At 39.4% G+C, this 21,998-nt stretch overlaps 1 protein-coding gene across 3 annotated transcripts in view; it reads right to left on the reverse strand.

Annotated features, from left to right (window-relative positions):
* arhgap32b (Rho GTPase activating protein 32b) overlaps positions 1–21,998 on the reverse strand; it is a 104,169-nt gene that overhangs the window by 53,726 nt on the left and 28,445 nt on the right. For 2 of the 3 annotated variants that reach the window (XM_065286948.1, XM_065286947.1), the window contains exons 3-5: positions 19,353–19,461; positions 17,385–17,476; positions 17,164–17,248 (exon numbers count right to left, since the gene is read on the reverse strand). In XM_065286948.1, the coding sequence (XP_065143020.1) occupies positions 17,164–17,248; positions 17,385–17,476; positions 19,353–19,461 (286 nt within the window). Of the gene's footprint in view, positions 1–2,133; positions 2,640–17,163; positions 17,249–17,384; positions 17,477–19,352; positions 19,462–21,998 lie in introns of those variants that run through there. The other variant, XM_065286949.2, reaches the window with a different exon arrangement.

Genomic DNA, 21,998 nt, shown 5'->3' on the forward strand with positions numbered 1-21,998 from the left:
CGATGTATTAAATGTCCACCTAAGTGAGGCTGTGAGTGAAACTTTAGATGTCTTTACAACACCAAATGAAGGTCTTACTGAGTTATACCCTGAGACTTGTAGTCTCTTCTGTTCATTCCACATCCTAACAAGTAAAGAGTGAAATCTAATGCTGCTGGTCTGATAGAGCAAAGGAACAAATCACTGAGCGGCTAATGCATGGCTATTTGAGAAGAGTGGGAAGAGATTAGAGAGCGGCACAACCAGGTGTACATACAAGTTTGCAGCGAGGTTCAGTATTCACCATGAGGTCTGTGAGCAAGTGCAGCGGCAGGGAAACACTGGGAGGTAACATGAGAACGAATGACCCAGTTATTCAGGGTAGTTCAATACCAACTCTGCACAACTTGCCAGTACATCTAAAGAGAGACAGAGGATGTATCCCAATGCCCGTGCCAGGAAAATGAACTCAACCTGGTTCCAGACCAAAATGGTTAGAAGTAACATACTTCACCAATGACCACCGAGGCTCTTTATTATTATAAAGTCCAATGGGCCTCATTCGCAGAGGCGATCCTTGGCGCCCCAGAACATTACAGTCTATTGTTTGACTGTAAAGAGGGTCCCTTATGGAAAGCATCTATGCATTATGGGGATCCTTCATCTAATCATTTATACGCACTGACAGGCATGAAAGATATTAAAACACAGGGGTGCTTACGATTAGGGCTGGAACGACGCGTCGACGTAGTCGATTACGTAATTACGTCGATTTGCCGGAAATGCGTCGATGCGTCGCACTGTTTACATTTTGAAATGAAGGCGGCTTCAGCTCCGACCGGGTGATACAAGTGTTATACCAAACAGACAGAACGCGATCAAAAGTGTGGGAATACTTTAAGCAGAGACCAAATAAAACACATACTGTGTAAAACTGAAATGGCATACCACAGCAGCGCAACACCTGTGTATGATCATCTTAAAAGAAGAAAACCTGGGGCTCTCCGACCTCAAAATGACGAGACGTCAGCGTAAGAATTTGAACTATTACAGTAAGTTTTTATACTTACTCTATAAACAATAGAATCAATACATATTGTGCTTAATACAGCTGCGTTTACATCTTCGTTTAATACGAGCTGCGAGACGCCTAACAGACGCGACATTGCATCGCTTCTGGGCAGTATGTTGAAACAGTAAATAAAGAGCAGGACATGTTTTTATATTAAGAAGTTATGAAATAATAAGTTACTGTCACATTGAGAACTGATAGGCATGTGCCCGCGTGCACTGAAAGCCAGCTGGCAGTGCGGAGTTCCCAATGAACGTCTTTTTTGCGAATATGTGCGCAGATATTACAGAAGCTCGTCTTGTAAGGTATTCCTGACATGCGTTTATTTAAAATTAACAGCGACGTAAATGCTGTTTATAAAATATTAGAAGATCATACTAACTGAACTTGTTTTTTACCCGGAACTTAAGAAAAGTTAAATGTTAAAGTTAAATGAGAATGCAGTACTACTAATAGTAATAATATTAACAGTAATAATATAACCATTACATTTTATATAAGGGTTCATGAATCACAATGAACTTATTTTTACTTCAGTCTGAACTAATGCTGAGTTAATGCATGTACCAATCATAAACTAATGTTTAAAATATTAATATATGCCTATTTTATTGTTTAAGGTGAATAATGCCTCTTTTAAAGTGGCACTGCCACTTTATTTTTCATGTTGAAAATTTTGGTTTGTGTGTTTGTTTAATTAAGAAAATGCTTAAATAAAATGTTGGCGTTAATGGCAGATGTTACATTTATTATTTGTTGGGGAATTATATGTATAAAAAAAATCATTAGACTATTCGATTAATCGGAAAAATAATCGATAGATTAATCGGTTGAAAAAATAGTCGATAGTTGCAGCTCTACTTACGATGCATGCCTCTCCTTACAAGAACTGTTACAGAAACTCATTTCGTGGTGCAAACCTCAAGAGCATACGGCTGCACAGCACTTTCCTAGTGAGACCTGAATATACAAAGTCTCTCTTTTTAAATGTAAATGAAAAGCATATGTGATTGAATAGTGGAGAATGCAAAAGGATAAATGCAAGAAAATAAAACAAGTAAGACAGAACAAGCAAGACTTACAAAGGCACAGCATCCCGTCTGAATTGATTAACCCCTGAGATATTGGAAGCTCAACATCCAAGGTTTCTTGCCACTCAGCCCACCTCCTACGTCTACCAGCCGGTGTGTGTTAGCGGGAACGGTGAGAATGGGACGCTCGTTGGTTTTGTCCGGCACAAATGCACCGGGCAGAACACAGATGTCATTCGAGTTTCCCACCTCCCCCAGAGCACCGTCCTGGATGAGTTGTTGTAATACACAAATTGAGTTTCCACCACCACTGGGTTCCCGTGAACTCCTAAGCATAAAAGAGTGATTCCTGGCCGGCTTTTTGCAGTATTCCAATTTTCCGAGGCTTCTTTGACTTTCCTTTTCCGAAGTTGCGATCAGATGGTATGTCTCTGTCTTTCTCACTCAATGTTAGTTCTTTGGAGCATTGTCTAGGTCGCCTGCCAAAAGTGGTTTAAAAAAAAAAAGAAGGGAAAAAGATGAAATGACTAGTTCTCCCTTTGCACCAATCTGATGTGTTGTCCTTTCACCACATGTACTCGCTTTCTTCCTCAGACTCTAACGCACAACCCCCAGCACCTCCCCCCCAGTTCGCTGTCAATGGTACAGTCCCAGGGACAAAGCACAGGACCAGTGAGCCAAAAGAATCAGTGGGGAGCGCTGTGGAGTGGGGGTTGCCCTTGTAGGAGCACAGAGCGGTTTTCCAGCATGTGCCCTTCACTCTTCTCATGATCCTCTGGGACCAGCACAGTCCAGAGAGAGGAAAGAGTGACAAAGAATAATGTTAGTAGTCCTGCAGTGAGAAGGTTTGAAGAACCCTTTATGAACGACAAAGGGAGCTCAGGGCAGCATTGTCTACAAATCACACAATTGTAGTAACACAACAGACACCAAGTGGATACAAAGAGCTTCCATATGTCTTGTACTTTAGCACGGGATGTTTTTTGTTTAGAGGCATTTTAATGACTTGATTATGTGTAGAGCTGAAGACAGGGATGGTCAACCGATTGTCCAGCAACTCATTTGTGGATTAGGGACATTAAATAGTTGCAGTCTGAATTATGTTAGAGGCAATGCTTTAGATGAAACAAATTTGGAGGCGGTTTGAGCATAGAGGCAGTGCACAGTCCTACAGTAACATTTGTGAGCATAAAAAAAACTTTTTTTAGAACCTGTGCCATAAAAATCAACCTTAAAATTCATATTTTGTAACAAACTGAGCACATCGACAACATAAATTGCAATCCAATAAATTGTAATGTATGTGAGAATGTTGCCATAACTATGCATAAGCCTTTGTGTTATTGAGGACGATGACAGTTTTGCGTAATGAATGTTGTTGTTATTTCAATATCTGTCAGTTTTCCTATTGAAGGTCTTTACTTATCTCCAAAATAATGTGTCTGATTGATGTCTAGTTAATGTTGTTTTAAAATAGCAATTATAAAGGGTTTGCCAAAACCGACTAACTGTCAAGTTATTCAGAAAATCCACTGACTTGTAAACTTATATTTAATAGAAAACATTTAGTGTTTCAAGTCCTTAGAAGATGAAGCTGACTGTCTGTTGATAAACTTGACTCGGATGGGAATTCCAGGTGGGTCACATGCTTTTGCTTCTCAACCATCTCTCATGTGGGACATCATGGGTACTGAAGATCAGTGTTGGGGAAAGTTACTTTTAAAAAGTAATGCATTACAATATTAAGTTACTCCCCAAAAGGGTAACTAATTGTGTTACTTAGTGTACTTTTCATGGAAAGTACACATTACTTTCACGTTTTTTTTTCTTACATGGCTGAGGCTTGAACTCTTTCAGGCCTTGCAGGTGTTTTTTATGAAGTTCTGCATATAGAAATTGCATATTTCCATTACAAAAATGTTAAGCTCTGGCCTGCCATCTCCGTTTCTGACTCAAACTGGCACGCGCATAGAATGTGTAATTCTAAATTGCTACGTTTAGTTTAATTCAGTAGATTTTTTTAAATCAAATTAATTAAACTGAAAATTAACTTGCATTACTTTTTTAAAAAAGTAACTCAAATATTAATGTGTATATTTATAAAGTAATGCGTTACTTTACTCGTTACTTCAGAAAAGTAATATTATTACGTATTACCCCCGACACTGCTGAAGATAAAGTGTACTGGACAAAATTGCAAAGATGTGCACAGACATTTATCAGCAGATACTACTTCTTGTAAATCAGTGGGGGCTCTTGAGTATTCATGTACCAGAGCAGAGGACAGACAAGTAAAAATGTGACTGCAAAAGACATCACTTATGCCATCACAGCACCAGAAATCACAAATGCCATCGGAGGACGATAAAAAAAATTTCCTGGCGGAGTGTTGTGAAACGCAGCAGCCAACAACACGGAACGTAAGAGCGATCCAAGAAACGTGCTATTCGACCTGGAGAAATGAGAAATCCTTCCCATGAGTCTCACTCGCTCAAAAACACATGGCTGCCTCAGTGTCCATGTTTGAAAGTTGGTATCAGCTGTGTCTGGATTAGGAATTTTTTGCACTATGGTTGGATGATTTCATGGTGGTGGAAAAGGTCATTCAAACCAAAACAAACATGTGCCCTTAGGGACTACCGCTGAAGTGTGAGGATAACTTTAAAATGCCTTGACTTAATCAATAACACATGAGGCACACATGACACTGGCTTAGGATGCGTTACAGCAAGATTAACAACACAAATGATGCAACTTAAAAAAACATCTCCAGAGAAAAATGATGAGTTATGCAATGGTGAACACTGAATGATCCCACTAAATAAACTACATCGGATGAAGATTTAGTTGCTCAGTGAAGTGTTTAAATAAGCCTCTTAAAATCAGCAGACAAATTTAGCACCTGAAGTATTTTGTTACATAATAAATAAAGAGTTTAAGCATGAAAGTTTCACACAGCTAAATCCAGGCTGAATCTACTAAACACTGGATGGGCCAGCAGTCACCACTATAGCAATTTACGTTATTATACTGTAAGTTAATATTAAAATGAAGGTATTTGTAAGTTTAATCATAATTGCAAATACAAGAGAACTTCTGCAAGAATCTTGTTATACGATACACATCATGATACAAAGGTTGCGGTGCAATATGTTGCAATACTGTAGCATGAGCCAATATATTGGGATATTTCCTCTTTTATAAATATATCATTTTAGGAAAGCTGTAATTGAAAACACACCACCATATGCAAACCGTAGCAAAAATTGTGGCAAGCCCCTATGTTAGTACTTCTAACTGTTAAGGTTCACTGTTTAGAAGAATCCTATCTAGTGGTTGGGATATAAACTCCAAACGAAACCATGAATGCCATGAATCTTGTTCTTGTATGATTTTTTGTATGATTGATATTAGGGATGGGCATAATTAATCGACGATCGATAATTGATTGTTAAGAATTTCGTCGATAACGTTAATTTGTTATCAATTAATCGAATGCATTTTTTTTATCTAACTCCTGTTTCACAAATACTCCGTATGCAGTGCGTTTGCATACGTGTGCGGCGAATCCGTCAAGCACCCTGCAATGCTTTATTTATCTCCACATATATCATAAATAAAAATAAGCAGAGTAACTTTGCAAGTCTACCCTTCCACATTATATATTTCCTACTATGTATGTATATGATTTCCAAATAATAAACGAGAGTATTCAACGACAAAAAAGCGTCTCATATGGAAATAAATCCTCACAATATTATTATTTCTCAAAACTTATGACAAAAATAAGCAACTGTATTCCTACAGTTATTCAAAGATGCACACATTATTCCGCATATATTTAAATATTATACAAAAGTATTTATATAACGGCACGTCTCATATGGCAAATAAATATCCTCACATTAACATAACAGCATAATGAAATGAATAAACAGACAATGAAACAGGATTGAAATATAAATTGTATTATTATTACCGGAAAAAAGCAATATTGCTAAAATAACCTCTGAGGTAAATGCGTCAAAAACGCTGTTACCCGCACAATAAGTCTAAATGAGCAATAAAAGTGAAACAAACATTATTAGGCCATGTCTCAAAACTTTATATGACAAAATATATTTTAAAGAAATGTATACTTACAGTTATTCAAAGATGCACACATTATTCCATATTACTCCCGTTTATGAGCACGTTTGTCGCTGGCCTCGCTCTGTTATGTAATAGATTGACAGGTGCGCATCTCCGTCTTTCAAACATATATAATTTTGTAATTACTACCTTAGGAAAATTAGCCATGATTTTATCATTGTGAAAATGTTTTTTTTTTTTTTTTTGCAGATTAAAAACGATTTGTATTTCCGCAATTTTACTACAAATACCATGGTTATGGTATATTGTGGAGTTGGAGACCATAGTAAATTTGTGTCTACTGTTGTTTTACAACAAATAAAAACTAAAAGATATGTTAGTATAATTAAACAATGGTGAATGGAGCTCACAAAACGCACGCTGTTTCACACATACTCTGTATGCGGAATAAGCCAAGTTAGCGCTGAGGTAAATCCCGGTCAGTCTCCTCTGAGCAGCTGTTTTCGGCGGCGGCTGGACTGACGGTCACCATGGGTTGCGGTCGCGTCTGACCCCAAAACATGCTTTTATTTCTCCAAAAAAAAAATCAGTAGACTGGTGCAGAAGTTTTATGCGAGTTACTAAAGTTAGTTATTTTTCACGAGGCTTTAATGCCTAATTTGTTATAGCCTAATGTTTGGAAGGCTAATATCTTGCACTTTCTTCTGGCTTGAATAATTTTGAGTTACATTTTGACAAAACCTTTCAGATCTAAGTATTATGTTTTTTGTTTAATTTAATGTTAAACATGAATCTGTTTTTTTTATTTTGGAACTAATGAGGTCTCTGTTTAAGAACGCTGGCTCGCAGCTGCAGGTTCCACATGCACGCACATATATGTTTGAAACATAGTTTAACTGTCTGCCACAAGTTGATCTTGTAATAAAGGTCTCATCGAGGAAAAGCACGCTGTATATTTGTATTCATTGCATTTTTTAAGTATAAAAGTTAAATAACAAATTTTATTATAAAAATATTAATGATTAATCGATAGTCGATCGTTAATTCTCCCGACGATCGACAAAGAAAACTTAATCGAATGCCCATCCCTAATTGATATAGTATTGTCCCACAAAATATCTCGATACTCGCATGTATCGGTATTTTTAAACTTACTCAACTCTAGTTTTGGGATCACACCATGTATTTCACCAAACTCGCATCTACGCAGACAGTTTCATGTAGACACTCCTAACTGTAAACCATCTCTAAAAATGTCACTAAAACAAAACCTGCATCTGCATGGATTATTTCACATTTAAGTTGAAAAAGACCTCATATAATGCAATATTTGGAAGATTATGTCCTAAAATCACTTGCTTAAAGCACTGTAGCTACGTAACATCCATAATTGTTCACTACCTTTAACATTAAATTGCAAGATAATTACAGTCAGACTGCAAACTGCCTGCTGTAAGCACTGTTCCTGCTATTCTTCACAATCCATTTTTGGACTGTGAAAGTTCTGTACAATACTGTTAAAAGACAGCTATTTAGCCCATGTATTCACTGGATTTAAATCTGTAGCATCAGATTAAAATCTGTAATCCAAAGGGCAGAAATAATGTCAATATAATTCCATAAAACACACTGATAAACATGACGCTAAACCAGTCTAATTATACAGGGCTTCCTTAACACCAACTTGTTATTTAGACAACCGAACTAGCTAGTAATTTCATATATCATTAATTAAAGTAAAAACTCTGTTTCTGAATGGTTATGAATAATATAAAATTATAATCCAGTAGTGACCTAGTTTACCCAGATTTGCTTGAACAGAGGGCATCCTTTCAGCTTTACCAGGGTAAACCATGTTTTAAAAGGACATTCATATAAATGGGAGGTCACAGGGTGAACATAACACAAAACAACAAAATCTGCCCGCTAATGAGTATGTATTACATTACACAGATGATCATACAAATTAGACATTTATGTGTTTGAAAGCTCTTTTTTTTTGCAGAGGTGTGTCTTTACTGCGGATGAAGCGGTACTGCATGGTGCATGAAGGTTTGTGCATACAGTGGTCTTCCCACATGCCCTGAATCGTAAAGGAGTAGGACGAGTCGTATTTTTGTAAGGCTGCAGAGTGGTTGGGTTTTTGAGTGCAAGTGCCCATAGGGCAAAAGTGGAGTGGTTTATTGCAGAGGCGAGACCCAGATACTGCAGCTCTTCTGAAGATGATATAACTAGGCAAGGTTGCTTTGATAGGATTTAAAATAGATGGGAGATTGAAGCGATGAGATTAAGGCACATGTAAGAGGGTAACACATTTTAACTCTAAATCTTAAATCTCCTTACAGATTTAAATGAATTTGATCTGAAACTGTGTAAAAATGCATCTTGTTTGAGGTTTAAGAGAAGCACAGCATTAATACAGAAGACTGTTTAAAGGGACAGTTCACCCAAAAATAAAAATAATGTCATTAATGACTCACCATCATGTCGTTCCAAACTCGTAAGACCTCCGTTCATCTTCGGAACACAGTTTAAGTAGTTTTAGATTTAGTCAGAGAGCTTGTTGACCCTTCATTGAAAATCTACGTACAGTATACTGTCCATGTCCAGAAAGATAACAAAAACATCATCAAAGTAGTCCATGTGACATCAGTGGGTCAGTTAGAATTTGTCGATGCATCGAAAAAACATTTTGGTTCAAAAAGTACAAAAATTACAACTTTATTCAGCATTGTCTTCTCTTCTGCGATGACGAACGACGTGGCCGACGTGTTATCTGGTGCGCCCCAGCTGTTTTTTTTGTGAGCGCGGGCTTCGTTTATGGTCTGAGGGAGACGCACGCTGTAAGTTTGAAAAAAAAACTTTGCAAACAAGGATAAAATGTCATCCCCTTTACTGCAGTCACGTGACTTTGGTCTTGCGCATGCGCTTCACAACAGACGCAGAAGAAAAGACAATGCTGAATAAAGTCAAAATTTTTGTTATTTTTGGACCAAAATGTATTTTCGATGCTTCAACACATTCTTACTGACCCACTGATGTCACATGGACTACTTTGATGATGTTTTTATTAACTTTCTGGACATGGACAGTAAACCGTACGTAGATTTTCAAGAAGAGTCAACAAGCGCCCGGACTAAATCTAAAACATTTTAAACTTTGTTTCCAAAGACGAATGGAGGTCTTACTAGTTTAGAACGACATGACGTTGAGTCATTATTTTTGGGTGAATTATCCCATTAAACAATAGCAATACAGATGGTCTAATAACAACAAGTAATGATAACAATAACTATTTAAAATGCTACTCATAAAAGCTTTAAAAATATGTTTGTTTTTTGTTAAACATGCAACTGTATAATTAAAGTATTGAAATATTTAAAATCTTAGGGGGTAGGTTCAAGTAAATAATATGGATCAAGGGGGTTCTCAGTGGCAAAAAAAGTTGAAAGCCCCTGGTTTCAAAGATAAACAGTAGTGCATATATTGCTCGCTGATTCACATAAACAATATGTCTACATATACTGCACACTAGACAACTGGTACTACTAAAACTTATGTCGCCAAATATGACAGCAAATTTCTCCAAAATAAACCTCAATCTCAGGGCGCACTCACATTATCCAAACCAAACCATGCCCCAGCGCGATTGTCACCCCTCCCTACTCTCCCAGGTGCACGCACTCACACTGTACTTTGTATCGATCCGAGTCCGGGCTCGCTTTCGTCATAAAGATGCGATTGTTTTGAAAAAAGCAGTAAGTAAAGCGCTCTCTTAACACTGGAACCCACCGTAATGATAAGTCTGTGTTTTTTCCGGAGTCGTTTGGTGCGCGATTATAGACAGCCCTCTCACATGTCATCATGTTGCTTAGTTGATCTGTCACGTGTGCAGCTCGGACATTCACGTAAACCCGCTGCTCGCATCAAAAAGTTTTTACGGTGGCAGAAACGTGAGTGGTCGCGCAACTGACGTCTTCACCTTTTGAATCGCGCTCAGGCGATATTGCGCTCACACCACAGCCTTCCGCGCCTGAGCCCAAGTGAACCGCGCTCCGGCCCACCTCTGCAACCCGGCCGCGGCGTGATTAACCAATCCGCGCCCGGGCACGGAACAGAGCGATCACACTAGTCAAACAGACCAGGCTTTGGGGGTCAAACGCGTCCGAGCGCGGTTTGGTTTGGATAGTGTGAGTTCGCCCTCAGACTCATTCTTAAACACTAAGGTACTTTTAAAGATTCAGGCTTATTGCCAGCTAAACACTCAAGACATAAAATTGTAAGATGCTTGCACACTGAAAACATGTTGTAGGCCTACTGCAAAGATCAATAACAAAGCCAGCTCAGCAGCAAGCAAACAGAGATCTTAAAAAAACGATTTCCGCAAATGAGGTCCACAGCAGTACAAGAGAGTGTCAGAACAGCACATTGCAAGACACGGGTACAGCAGCATGGGAGCTAAACACGCATTTTCTTGTATGCATCCTGCATGGCCAGCATTTCCACAGAGAACAATCTAATGCACTGATGTAAAGGGAGGAATGTGGGGTGGTCTGGTGGTGAGACATACACTAAAGAATTGTTGGACATAGGGTACATGAAGATGGATGACGGCTTGATTGAGAGAAAGATAAGGCATCTCGTACGTGGTGCAGTGCAATGTCCGTTCTCAGGCAATGAGAGAAACAGGCCCAAGATTGTTGTCGTCTGTAAAAGTTATTCAGTTTTTCCTGAATAACTGTATGTGCAGGGACTGGGGGTTGAAGCTATCAGCTTTGTTTATGAGTAAAGGGTATGGGGCGTGGCTAACAAGATTGACAGTCATTATCCCCTCCCTCCCCCAGGCTCCATTTCACAGACCATTTTCTCCAGATATCTACCCCGCTACACCAGCTGGGGCAAGCTGTCATTTACAAGAATATATGAGTACATGGGTTTAACAGAGTCATGTGATATATGTGGCCACACATGGCACACATGGTTGGAGATAAATGCACATTGCAGTGTGTGATGCTCTTTTGGAGAAGGGGCAGGCCACATGGGAATCTTTGAGGTTTGTGCATTCATAATGCTGAATTGGTAAATGCATTGCAGACAATGTGATACAGAGCAGCTTGCATTAAAAATCTAAAACACATCTTTTGTATCACAAAAAGTTATCTTGGCTGCCAATGAGTATTTATCAGTTATCCAAAACCTTATAGGGCATGAAATATGAATATGGCATCGAATATGGAATTGGGGAGTCTTGGTCGAGCTTGTAACCAAAGAGTTGCAAGTTCAAGTCTCTGCAACTGAGACACCAAATGAGCTGAAGTAAGACTTACAGTTAACTAATAAAGTTATCTAAGAAGCAATTAGTTATCTGTAAAAATTACCTTCTGGAAGAGATTAGCTTTATCCGGGAACACTCTGTGAGAAAAATCTAGATGCTCAGTCATCAAGAAGTCCTTTTTAAACAAAGTATTTCCTCTGCCTTATAAACATACAAATGTTAATAGCTATTTCCATCAGCCTGCCCATAAGCATAATCAACACATTAATATTACCATAAAAATAAACAACTGACAAGTCCTAAAAAAAAGAAAGATAATTTTTTCCAGCTCCGGTGAAGAGAAAATAAAACTGAATAGTAGATGAATAGCACTTTCCATTTCAGATAATGGAATTTTGGTCTGGATGGTCTAGAGAGACCCATAAGAGATCATTCCCATTCATTTAAGTAGCACTTGTTATTGACATTTTTAAGCCAATCACTAGAGCCGTAGGTGTGCTTTGTGGCTAAAGCCTGATTTATACTTCTGTGTCAGACTTTTACTGTACCCTCTACGCTGTTTATGCTTCTGTGTTGTTTTCTGCATTGACATGCAGACCGCTATTAGGCACTGTCGACAGGCATGTTACTGGTGCAACAAATAGTATCAAGGCAAAAGCTTCAAGGGACATTCCCCTTTTTAAAAAAAAATATGCTCATTTTCCAGCTCCCCTAGAGTTAAACATTTGATTCTTACCGTTTTGGAATCCATTCAGCTGATCTCTGGGTCTGGCGCTAGCACTTTTAGCATAGCTTAGAACAATTCATTGAATCTGATTAGACCATTAGCATCGCGCTAGAAACCAAAGAGTTTCAAAATTTTCCTATTTAAAACTTGACTCTTCTGTAGTTACATCATGTATTAAGACCGACGGAAAATTAAAAGTTGTGATTTTCTAGGCAGATATAGGAACTATACTCTCAAACTGGCGTAATAATCAAGGACTTTGCTGATGTAACATGGCTGCAGCAGGCGTAGCACTGCCCAAAAATAATCCCCTGCTATTGAAAGTAACCAAAGGGACTATTTTTGGGCAGTGCATAATATCATATCCGTATATAAAATGGTAAGAATCAAATGTTTAACTCTAGGGGAGCTGGAAAATGAGCATATTTTCAAAAAAAAGGGGAATATCCCTTTAAGAAGCAGCAGCTTGTCGTGTACGTTGTTGGAAAAGCATCAGCAGTGATGGCGGGAAATAGATAGTGAGTTTTGTTATCGCTCCTCAACTTGGTCCATCTTTGCTTTTACAGTTGCAAGCGGAAAAGATTATGAGAAAATCCGACGCATTATACAGTACTGTGCAAAAGTCCTATGCTGCATTTACACCAACCGCGGTAGAGGCGTGAAGCGCAAGTGATTTCAATGTTAAGTCAATGTGAAGACGCGTTGACGCGCGTCAGGAGGTCCCGCGGCGCGGAAGAGGTGTTCGGCACGGCGCTGAAGACGCGTTTCCGCCTCTTTCGCGCGTGAAGCTCGCGCGAAAGGCGCGAATTGAGCGTTGTGCCCCTCCCACAAGACGCGGAGTTTGCCTCAGACGCGAGTCAAATGCTTGCTTTTTCAGCGCGTCTACTCCACTCTACATGTGCGAATGCATCCAAATTTTTCAAGCGGCAAACCATGCGCGGTAGACGCGATTTTGACGCCCGAAACGCGGTTGGTGTAAACTCAGCACTAGGCCGCCACCACCAGACTTTTTGTTTTAGAAGTTTTAATGTCCATCCATATTTCAATCTATTTTATTAAGATACAAACAGAAAATACAGGAAATATGTACAAAAAAATATTTTTTGTTTTTAGGACTAAATGTATTCTTTAGGCATCGTTGGTGTTTAGTGTGACCTCTCTTGGCAAATAAGTAAAAAAAACTAATTTCTTTAAAATTAGAAATTATGATTTAATTTTATTTAGTTTAAAGAGATCCTGCAGTTTCCTGCTATTGCTCAAGTGGAAGGGGAGTTTACCCTAAAAACTTGACACATCAGTATACATTTTAATACAGTTTTTCGTGTATTTTCTGGATGTATTCTATTAAAGAGACTGAGAAACAATTATATAAGATCACTATAACATTGCAAAAACAACAAATCTAATTCTGGCATGGTGGCGTAAGACTTTTGCACAGTACTGTAAATATGACGTTTTTCAGGTATGGGAGGGATTTTAGCAGACCAATCAAAGCACTCAAGGGCAGCATAGAATTGACACGTTAAATTTTTGGGGAGGTGCGTGTAATGTTGTAGGCTACGGCATAGGGTAGAGGTTCAGAGAATCTACATGATTTTACACAGAGTAAGCTCTTTTGTCTGTCTGATGGCTGAACAGTGACAGGTGCAATATTGCCCTGTCTGACCTGCAGGTTACAGACTGGATCTCTGTGGCAAACAGCCCAACACTATAAGAGCAAATGTGTCATGTGAATTAGATGAGGGCTAAGAGTAGTTGACTTTCTCTGCAGGCAATATAAATGACTTGGAGATGGAGAGACAGATGTGAAGACTGATTACATAAAAGAGAGAGAGGGTAAATAATAATAGTCAGCCTGAGGACGGTAATTCAAACAGCTTGAGACAGAACTGAGAATAGCTCTGAATGAGACCTGCTGTTAAGATATATAAAAGATTGATGTATCATATCTGGATCTTGACAACAGCTGCTGAACAATACAGCTAAAACAGCTTGTGAAGTTTTATATGGCTTAATTTGTGTGTGTTTTTTAGTTAGTCAAGGCTGATCATTATCTTGTTTTAGACAAATCAGCAGATTTAGCCCTAAAAACTCCTTCATTTCCAAACTGAATATAAATAATATAAGCAAATCGAGTCTGTATTACAAAGAGATGGATTGGATGATGGGCAGTGAACACATTCTCTCGCAAAGGCGAGACCCAGCAGAAGCTTTGGGTCGAAGGCTTATATATCCATAAAGTGTAACTAGTAGCTAAATAAAGGTACGAAAGCTGTCACATGGGCCAGTACCTTTTCAAAAAGTACACATTTGTACCTAAAGGATGCATATTAATACCTCAAAGGTGCATCTTGGCACCAAATGCATACGTATCTGTACCTAAACCTACATACAAGGACCTTGTAAAAGGGTACCGTCCCAGTGACAGCTTTTATACCTTAATTTCTGAGAGTGCATGAGCCTGGAGCAGAAAATATGGGAAGAGATGCGCATAGCCAATGTCCTAACCCATCCATTCACCAGCAGGTAAGGGTGATCACTGAAACTAATTCCTTCAATATGACTCCCCGAACACAGCTATATGTGTAATTCAGGGGGCAACATACACATTCCCAAGTTTTTAGTGCGCTTTTAGTGGCAGGCAAATTCGAAACACATCTGTAATTGAATCTAAGTGGAGCTTTTATCTTCACCCATACTGAGTACACAGTGCCAGTTACCATGCAGTGCGGTACAGGGCCGAGCCACGAACACGAAGCATCCAAAAGACAAGCCCTCCATTGTGTGCGAGCGCAAGCCGACACACAATTGGCCACGGTATCCAACAACTCTATCAATACGTCAAATGCAAAGTTACCTCTGGGGTTGGAAATTTAAACCACAATTGTTGCACAATACTAAAAAAAACACATCTCTGTTATTCTAAGAAAATAGCTGAGCAGGGCACATAAATTATATGTATAAGGCTAGATCAGAAAGTAACAATGCATACAACAAAATAATCAATGACTAAGAGCTAAATAGAACAAAAGGATCAATGCCACATGAGCAATGCAGTGGTTACTGCTAAATGTTTTGCTGTGGGGGACGTTACCTCCCTTCTATACAAAACTCACACTAATATCTACCCTCTTTAACAGCTTTCAACAATGATACTGACTCGATATGAAAAATGTGCTGATTAAAATGACTGACTACATTTTCCTGAACGTCTTAGCCATGATGCTCTTTTAAAGCCCTGAGAAACCTAATGATTCTGCTCTTTTGGGAACATCAGTGAGTCATCTGCCTGTAATTACAAACCATTCATAAATCACCACAAGAAGGAAGACATCCAGGGTTTTGGTACGAACACAGCAAACACGTTTGATTTATCCGTGCCAAGAACTGCCGTCGCATAACCGCAGGCTGATTCATTCTGGGCTGTAAGGACTTATCCAGCATTAGTTGCATTGTGTACTGTGCTCTGCTACATAATGGTTTATATGCACTGAGAATTATTGATGTTGTTTGTTGTCGTACCCTGGTGGTACTCTGCTGCATGGATTTCCTATTGGTAAGCGCAAAGAGCTGTTGCCCTCTACTGGAGAACAGAAGGTGCTACAACCGGCGCTACAACAATGTTATAAACTCCAAAAAAGGGTAGCAATGCAGAAACGCCGGTTTCATTGAGGCTTTCCCAGGGTAATTCAGGCTGGGTGAACCTGGCTTCCTAAAGCAGGATTACTATTCACTGTGCAGGTCCCCTAAAGAAGAAACCACTCACTCCCTCTCGAATTGTCTGGCCCCTCTACACCATGCCAATCTATTTTCTCATTCTGTGAGAGCTCCATTATACCCTTAATCCCGAACACTGAAGCAGAGAGATCTCCGACACCACCGCAACACCCCACCTCCTGTCCCTACACAACAAGGCGCTATTCAGCACTCCCACCAATCCCTTTATGCTTTTAGTGAGCCTTGCTACAGTTTCTAATGAGAAATGTAAACTAAGTGAAAATGTTGAAAAGAAATTCTGAGTAAGCGGATTCTATTCATCCTATACGAAGCACAGATAGTGAAAGTTTTTTTCACACTTTAAAGCAACACTATGTAGTTTCCATGTAAAATTGACTTACGGCTCCCCCATGTGGTTGAAAAGTGCAACAGTGCCTGGTATCAGACACTCTTTTGCAGGCAGGGGGAGGGGCGGGGCTGAGTGCTCTACCCTCCACCTCGACTTTCAGAGTGTGCTTGTAGCAGCTAGGAGGCTGCTCAGGTTGCAGCAGCAGTAGAATTTGTCCAGTTAAGAGTTGTTCTATCACTGAAATAATTTTAGAGACATTATTTAAAGGTTGAAAAACTACATAGTGTTGCTTTAAGAGAAGATTGGCTAAAGTTGTAAAAAAAAGGTTATGAATGTATGTATATGCGTCTTCGAGCTGTACTACATTAGGTGTTTCTGCACACTTTTGATGCACACTTACACATATACACATCAAAAGCTAACCACTACAAAACAATAGTGCATGGCAACACAGAGCTTTAAATGCCGATTAAAAGTGTAGCTTAAAGGACACATATCATGAAAATCTGACTTTTTCCATGTTTAAGTGCAATAATTAGGTCCCCAGTGCTCCAATCAACCTACAAAATGTGAAAAAGATCAACCCAGTAACTTAGTTTTGGTAAACCATTCTCTGCAAACATTTGAGAAAATATGTCATGAAATATGTCTCCCCTTGTGATGTCAGAAGGGGATAATTCCACCCTTTAATCTGCACTATCCAACCACGGCACTGCCATTTAGTGCAGAGATCAGCTTATTTGCATTTAAAAGGACACACCTAAAATGGCACATATTTGCTCACACCTACAAAGTGGCAATTTAACATGCTATGATAAATTATCTATAAGATATTTTGAGATCATATAGATTGCATTAATGTGTATATGAGATCCACTCCGCAGTTGTATCACATTCACAGTTAAATGTTTATGATCTTACCTGTATTGTTCCAAAGTCAACGTTTTCATAGTGGAAGTGGGCACATTCGGCTAACTTTGGGAAGTGACCCTTGGTGAAAGAGAGCCTGAAAACATGACAAGGAATTAAGATGAATATTCAACTATGATGCATTGTGTCTGTCTAGAAAAACAGGTAGTAGCTAACGAATATAATGCTTTTGACTATGCACAAACAGCACCGTGTAAATGTTTAACACTTACTTTTTGACATTCTTGACCTTCATGCTGGCAGTGCTGCTGATGGAGCGCATGAGCGGCTCAGAGCTCAACTCTGGAATTTCGGCACTCCGGGCCTGAAACACACATAAACACACACATACCTGTTCAATACACGGTTTTGTGACAACTATATATCTGAACAAATTTCCTACAGGCTTTCCAAACTATGGCCTGTTCATACAAGATAACATACATCTGAATTCTGCTGCGTACAAATTCGTTAGGCCTGGCTGTCAACCCTCATGCTCTCAAAGCTATTGTTGTCGGCCATTACATAAAATAAACACTATTGGACCATTTACTGTTTTAGACTTTGTGTGAAAAAGCTTTTATTGTTTTATCACTAACACTTGCGCACAGCCTAACAACCAAGCACTCCATTAAAATGATAAATAACCTCGGTCATTGTGGATCACATAGCCTTCAACATTACATTAACATCCCTCTTCTGACAAGACACACATCTTTATATGTAAATAAGAGCTACGGAGAGACATACACAGAGCCATAATGTGAATACAAAGCATTGGTAGAAGAGCAACAGCCTGCAATTTCATAGAAGTGACAACCTATAGCTCCTTTAATACGGATTAGCTGTTTAAAGCAAGCAAAGTGAAAATCATGACAGGGCCAAAGACAGGTTAAATAAAAGCCTTGAACTTTTGTTACAAAGGCTACAAATATGCCCTGCTTCCCACACGGAGTACAGAGGATGAATCTTTTGACAGCTGGTATGCTTTATAAAACTCGGTTAACAGTCACTTCAATGCCTAGCCAAGTGACACACACACACACACGCACACACAGTGATCTGGCAAAGCCAAGCAAAACACCCAGCGATTCAAAACGCCTATGAAATATGAATAACGCTCTAAAAGTGTGGCCAGACGAGGGCTTATTAAAAAGTCTCTTGACCATGCAGCGTTCAAATGAGCCAGACCAGTTTCTGTTGGTGTAAAATGTGGTGTGAAAACGCGAATCTGGTTTTGTTTTCTGTGACAGCCAGTCTTGTTGATCATCACAGTCTCAGTTTGCCATAAGTGACAGGAAAACTGGGTCAAGCCAGTGAAGAAGCACTTGATGACCTTGATTGTACATTTAATGAGTTGACCTAATACCCTAATGCATGCTGGAATAAAAACCAAGTCGAGGAAAATGAAATAAATATGTTATGTGTGAGCTGATAGGGTGATTCCCTTGATATTCCTACGCTAATGTTTGTGCTCAAAACAACATCAGCCAACACTCAGGTTGCCATGGAGACATGTTTTTATCAGCACCACTGAATGCAAGTATGTCAGCGCTGGTAAAATAATCATGAATTGGACTAATTCAATATTAAATAAAGTCTAGGGAAGATCATTATATATGACGGTACCTCATATATTATGACAGAATATTCATATTAGTGTGAAGAGTCCTGCTCTTCCACTGAAATATAAACGTACTGACGTGACAACCCAGTTTCCCTCATAGCTATGCTTCGTGTCTTCACTCTCTTTCATCTCGCATACTAATTTAAAGAGAAATCGACAATGCTAAAAAGCCAAAAGATTCAATACCACAAAAAAACTAAATTCATAGCAAGTTGAGAATGGTTTAGTCACAGATGACCTTCCTCAGTACAGTGTTTAACATCCAATTGAATAAAAGGGGAAACCAAACAACATGTACAAATGTTGTAGAGAGACCATAAAGTCCTGCATGTATAAAAAAACAACAAGGCCATAAAATACAATTACACCATAAAACAAAAGAACAATATTATCCTTCAGAGACCGTATAGTGTGATATTGCCTCAGCCCCTGTCAGACATCAAGCAGTCAATCTAAAATCTTCACAGCTTCAGAGAAAATGTGCTATCCGCTCTTTTACTACTGGCATGGTAAATGGAGGGTGTGGGAGGCAGTCGCTGAATCTGTGCGAGACTGAGAGCACTTGGCTTCTCACCATTGCACTGATGGTTTCTTCCCAGTCAGGTCGCTCTCGGGGGTGGATGCTTCTGGCGAGCTCCGGCACGATGTCGTCTTCCTCCGGGTGTCGTCCAGGCCTCAGGCCCCTGAGGCATAAGAGGATACAGAGAGGGAGAGACAGGGTCAGTCTAATAGCCTGTGAACTAAACGGATACAGCCTGCTTTGCGGCTGCCTTTGGGAATTACAGCAGTTGAGTTGAGAGAAATATCAGACAGTGTTGCAGGGAAAAAGATGGTGAATTAGAACATCTCATCATTTACAGACGTGTTAAAAGTGGCATAATTTCAATTAGTCAAGATGTCGAAAGTAATCACAGTGACATGAAGGGGGAAATTATTTTACAGCATGCACAGCGGGGAGCCAAAGTGCGGTCTGGGAGATCCATGGCATTCCAAAAGCATGATGTACTTTAGGAAGATCTGCCAATTTGATGTCAAACATGAGGATGTGATGTTGAAAACGAGAAGGTTGAAACTGCTGGATTTACTTCAATAAATGTATTGCAATTTAATGAGTGCCATAAAAGAAAACCAGGAAAAATGTGGTAGCCATAGATGAAAAGCACAATGTGGTCAGCAGTGCTATTACACTTTCCAATGATGGGAATGTACTGTATGATAGTCTAAACAGAAAACTTTTACTTTCTATAAAAAGACCAGATCCATACGCTGTATGGATTAAACCAGTCTGGATGACCTGGAAAACGGCAATGCATATTTATTTATCTGCTGCGAGCAGACATGCTCACACTGAAACATAATGCGTGTCCCTGCAGCTTATGGGAGAAGGATAAATCCAGCACATGTCATTAACTGTGAAATAGCGTCTGTGTATTTTACAGTAACTATATGGTGCCATCCCACCATAAACAAGAACATAGGCACACAAATCTGGACTAAATTAATGAGACAGTTTGCATCCTTGTAAGACCTTTAATTATGCAGATGATTTATTGAGGACAATGAAAATGCTTCTCGCCATAAGGGTTGTGCCGGGGAATGCACTCTTGAGATGATTCGACAAGATGAAGCAATACGCAGACTTGAGCGGTACTTAAAATACCATTCTCATTCATCTGACAGTGATTCAGCTCATGACGAAATGAACTTGAAGGCTAAAAAGGTTGAATAAGAACTAAAAACGGCTCTAGCACAAGGACCCGGCCTAGATTTACTTAATCACTATTTTTATCTTGTTTTCAGTGATTGCATCCTTAGGTAAGTTTACTTGAGAAGCAAAATTGTTTACAATATTAAAACTTTATTTAGAATACAAGGTTTATTTTCATGCCGCACTTGCAAATATCTTGCATAAACCTCATTATTTTCGAGTTATGCTACAGTAAAAACAAGCAACAATATTTTCTGATGCATACAATAAACATTTCAAGAAATTCTCATGTCTTATTACCCTACACAACTTTGCTTCAAGCTGCTATATCTTGTTTTAAGCCTGTTGGGATATGTTTACTGGGGAAAGAAATGATTTTTGTAGCACATGCTTCAAAACAGTATTTGAGATTCATCCAGGTCTCTGTAGTACAAATACATAACAGATGAAAGCCACACATATCTCGTTTCTTTCGTTGTCAGTTTCATGGATCCGACACCACACCTATGAGGGGAATAGGGGAGGCTCGGTGATCCGTACAGTGCTGACCTCAAATTGTCATCCTCCATGCAATTTTGACACAGCAGAGTTTGCATTTGTAATCATCAGGATGGAGGGCATCCAGAAAACAACAGTGTGGTGCATTATGACAGTGCTGCCAGGGCTCTTTGTTGATCTAGATGCAACCAACTGCAGTGCTTCATCAATATCTCAATTAATCACATTTAACTTTAACTACATTATGCATCAGCCATTGACCTGTGTGTGTTCCGTTTAGTGAATCATTCACAAAACAAGAGTGTTCAGTGAAGCATGGTGGGTTGGACCTGGAAAACTTTCCATGTATTTCAATACGAGCATATGTTTAATGGGTGGGGTTGGATAGACATCCTACTCACTTAAGAGTAGGCATTCCTTTTCATCCACTTTCACATTGCCATAAAGGGCGATTTATAGTCGTGCGCAGGTCCTACGGCGTAGCTACGGCGTAGGCTATCCGTAGTTTGTGCGTAGCTCTGCGTAGCCTGACGCGCACCTCACAAAATTTCTAACAGCGCGTCGGCTCTACGCTGACCGTAAGCGCTGTGATTGGTCCACCAGAACCCCTCCCGTCAGGTAAAAAAACTGCGTCATAGGTATTTCCGTTTGAGACGGTGAAAACAAAGATGAGCCAAGTTGAGGAGTGATTTAACTCAAACTGAAACATAAGTCGCTGTTTATTTACTTCCATCATTGCTGGTCTTCTCAAATTATACACAACAAGTTGCTATTTCTTCTTCGTTTGTGGGTTAACTTGCTTAGCTTCTTCTTCTGTGACGACTTCTGCTGCCACTGTGGTTACACGCGTGATTACTGCCAACCAGCGGTTTCGCGTGTGTTTGCACGTTGACGCGGACGGCGACGCACAAGTATAAATGAAAACCGATGCGGAACGCCGTAGGACCTACGCACGACTGTAATCGTAGGGGTGCCTTCTGTGTGAATGCAAAAACATCCTGGAATTGATTCTGC

The sequence above is a fragment of the Paramisgurnus dabryanus genome, chromosome 18, assembly GCF_030506205.2.
Source record: "Paramisgurnus dabryanus chromosome 18, PD_genome_1.1, whole genome shotgun sequence".
Taxonomy (NCBI): domain Eukaryota; kingdom Metazoa; phylum Chordata; class Actinopteri; order Cypriniformes; family Cobitidae; genus Paramisgurnus; species Paramisgurnus dabryanus.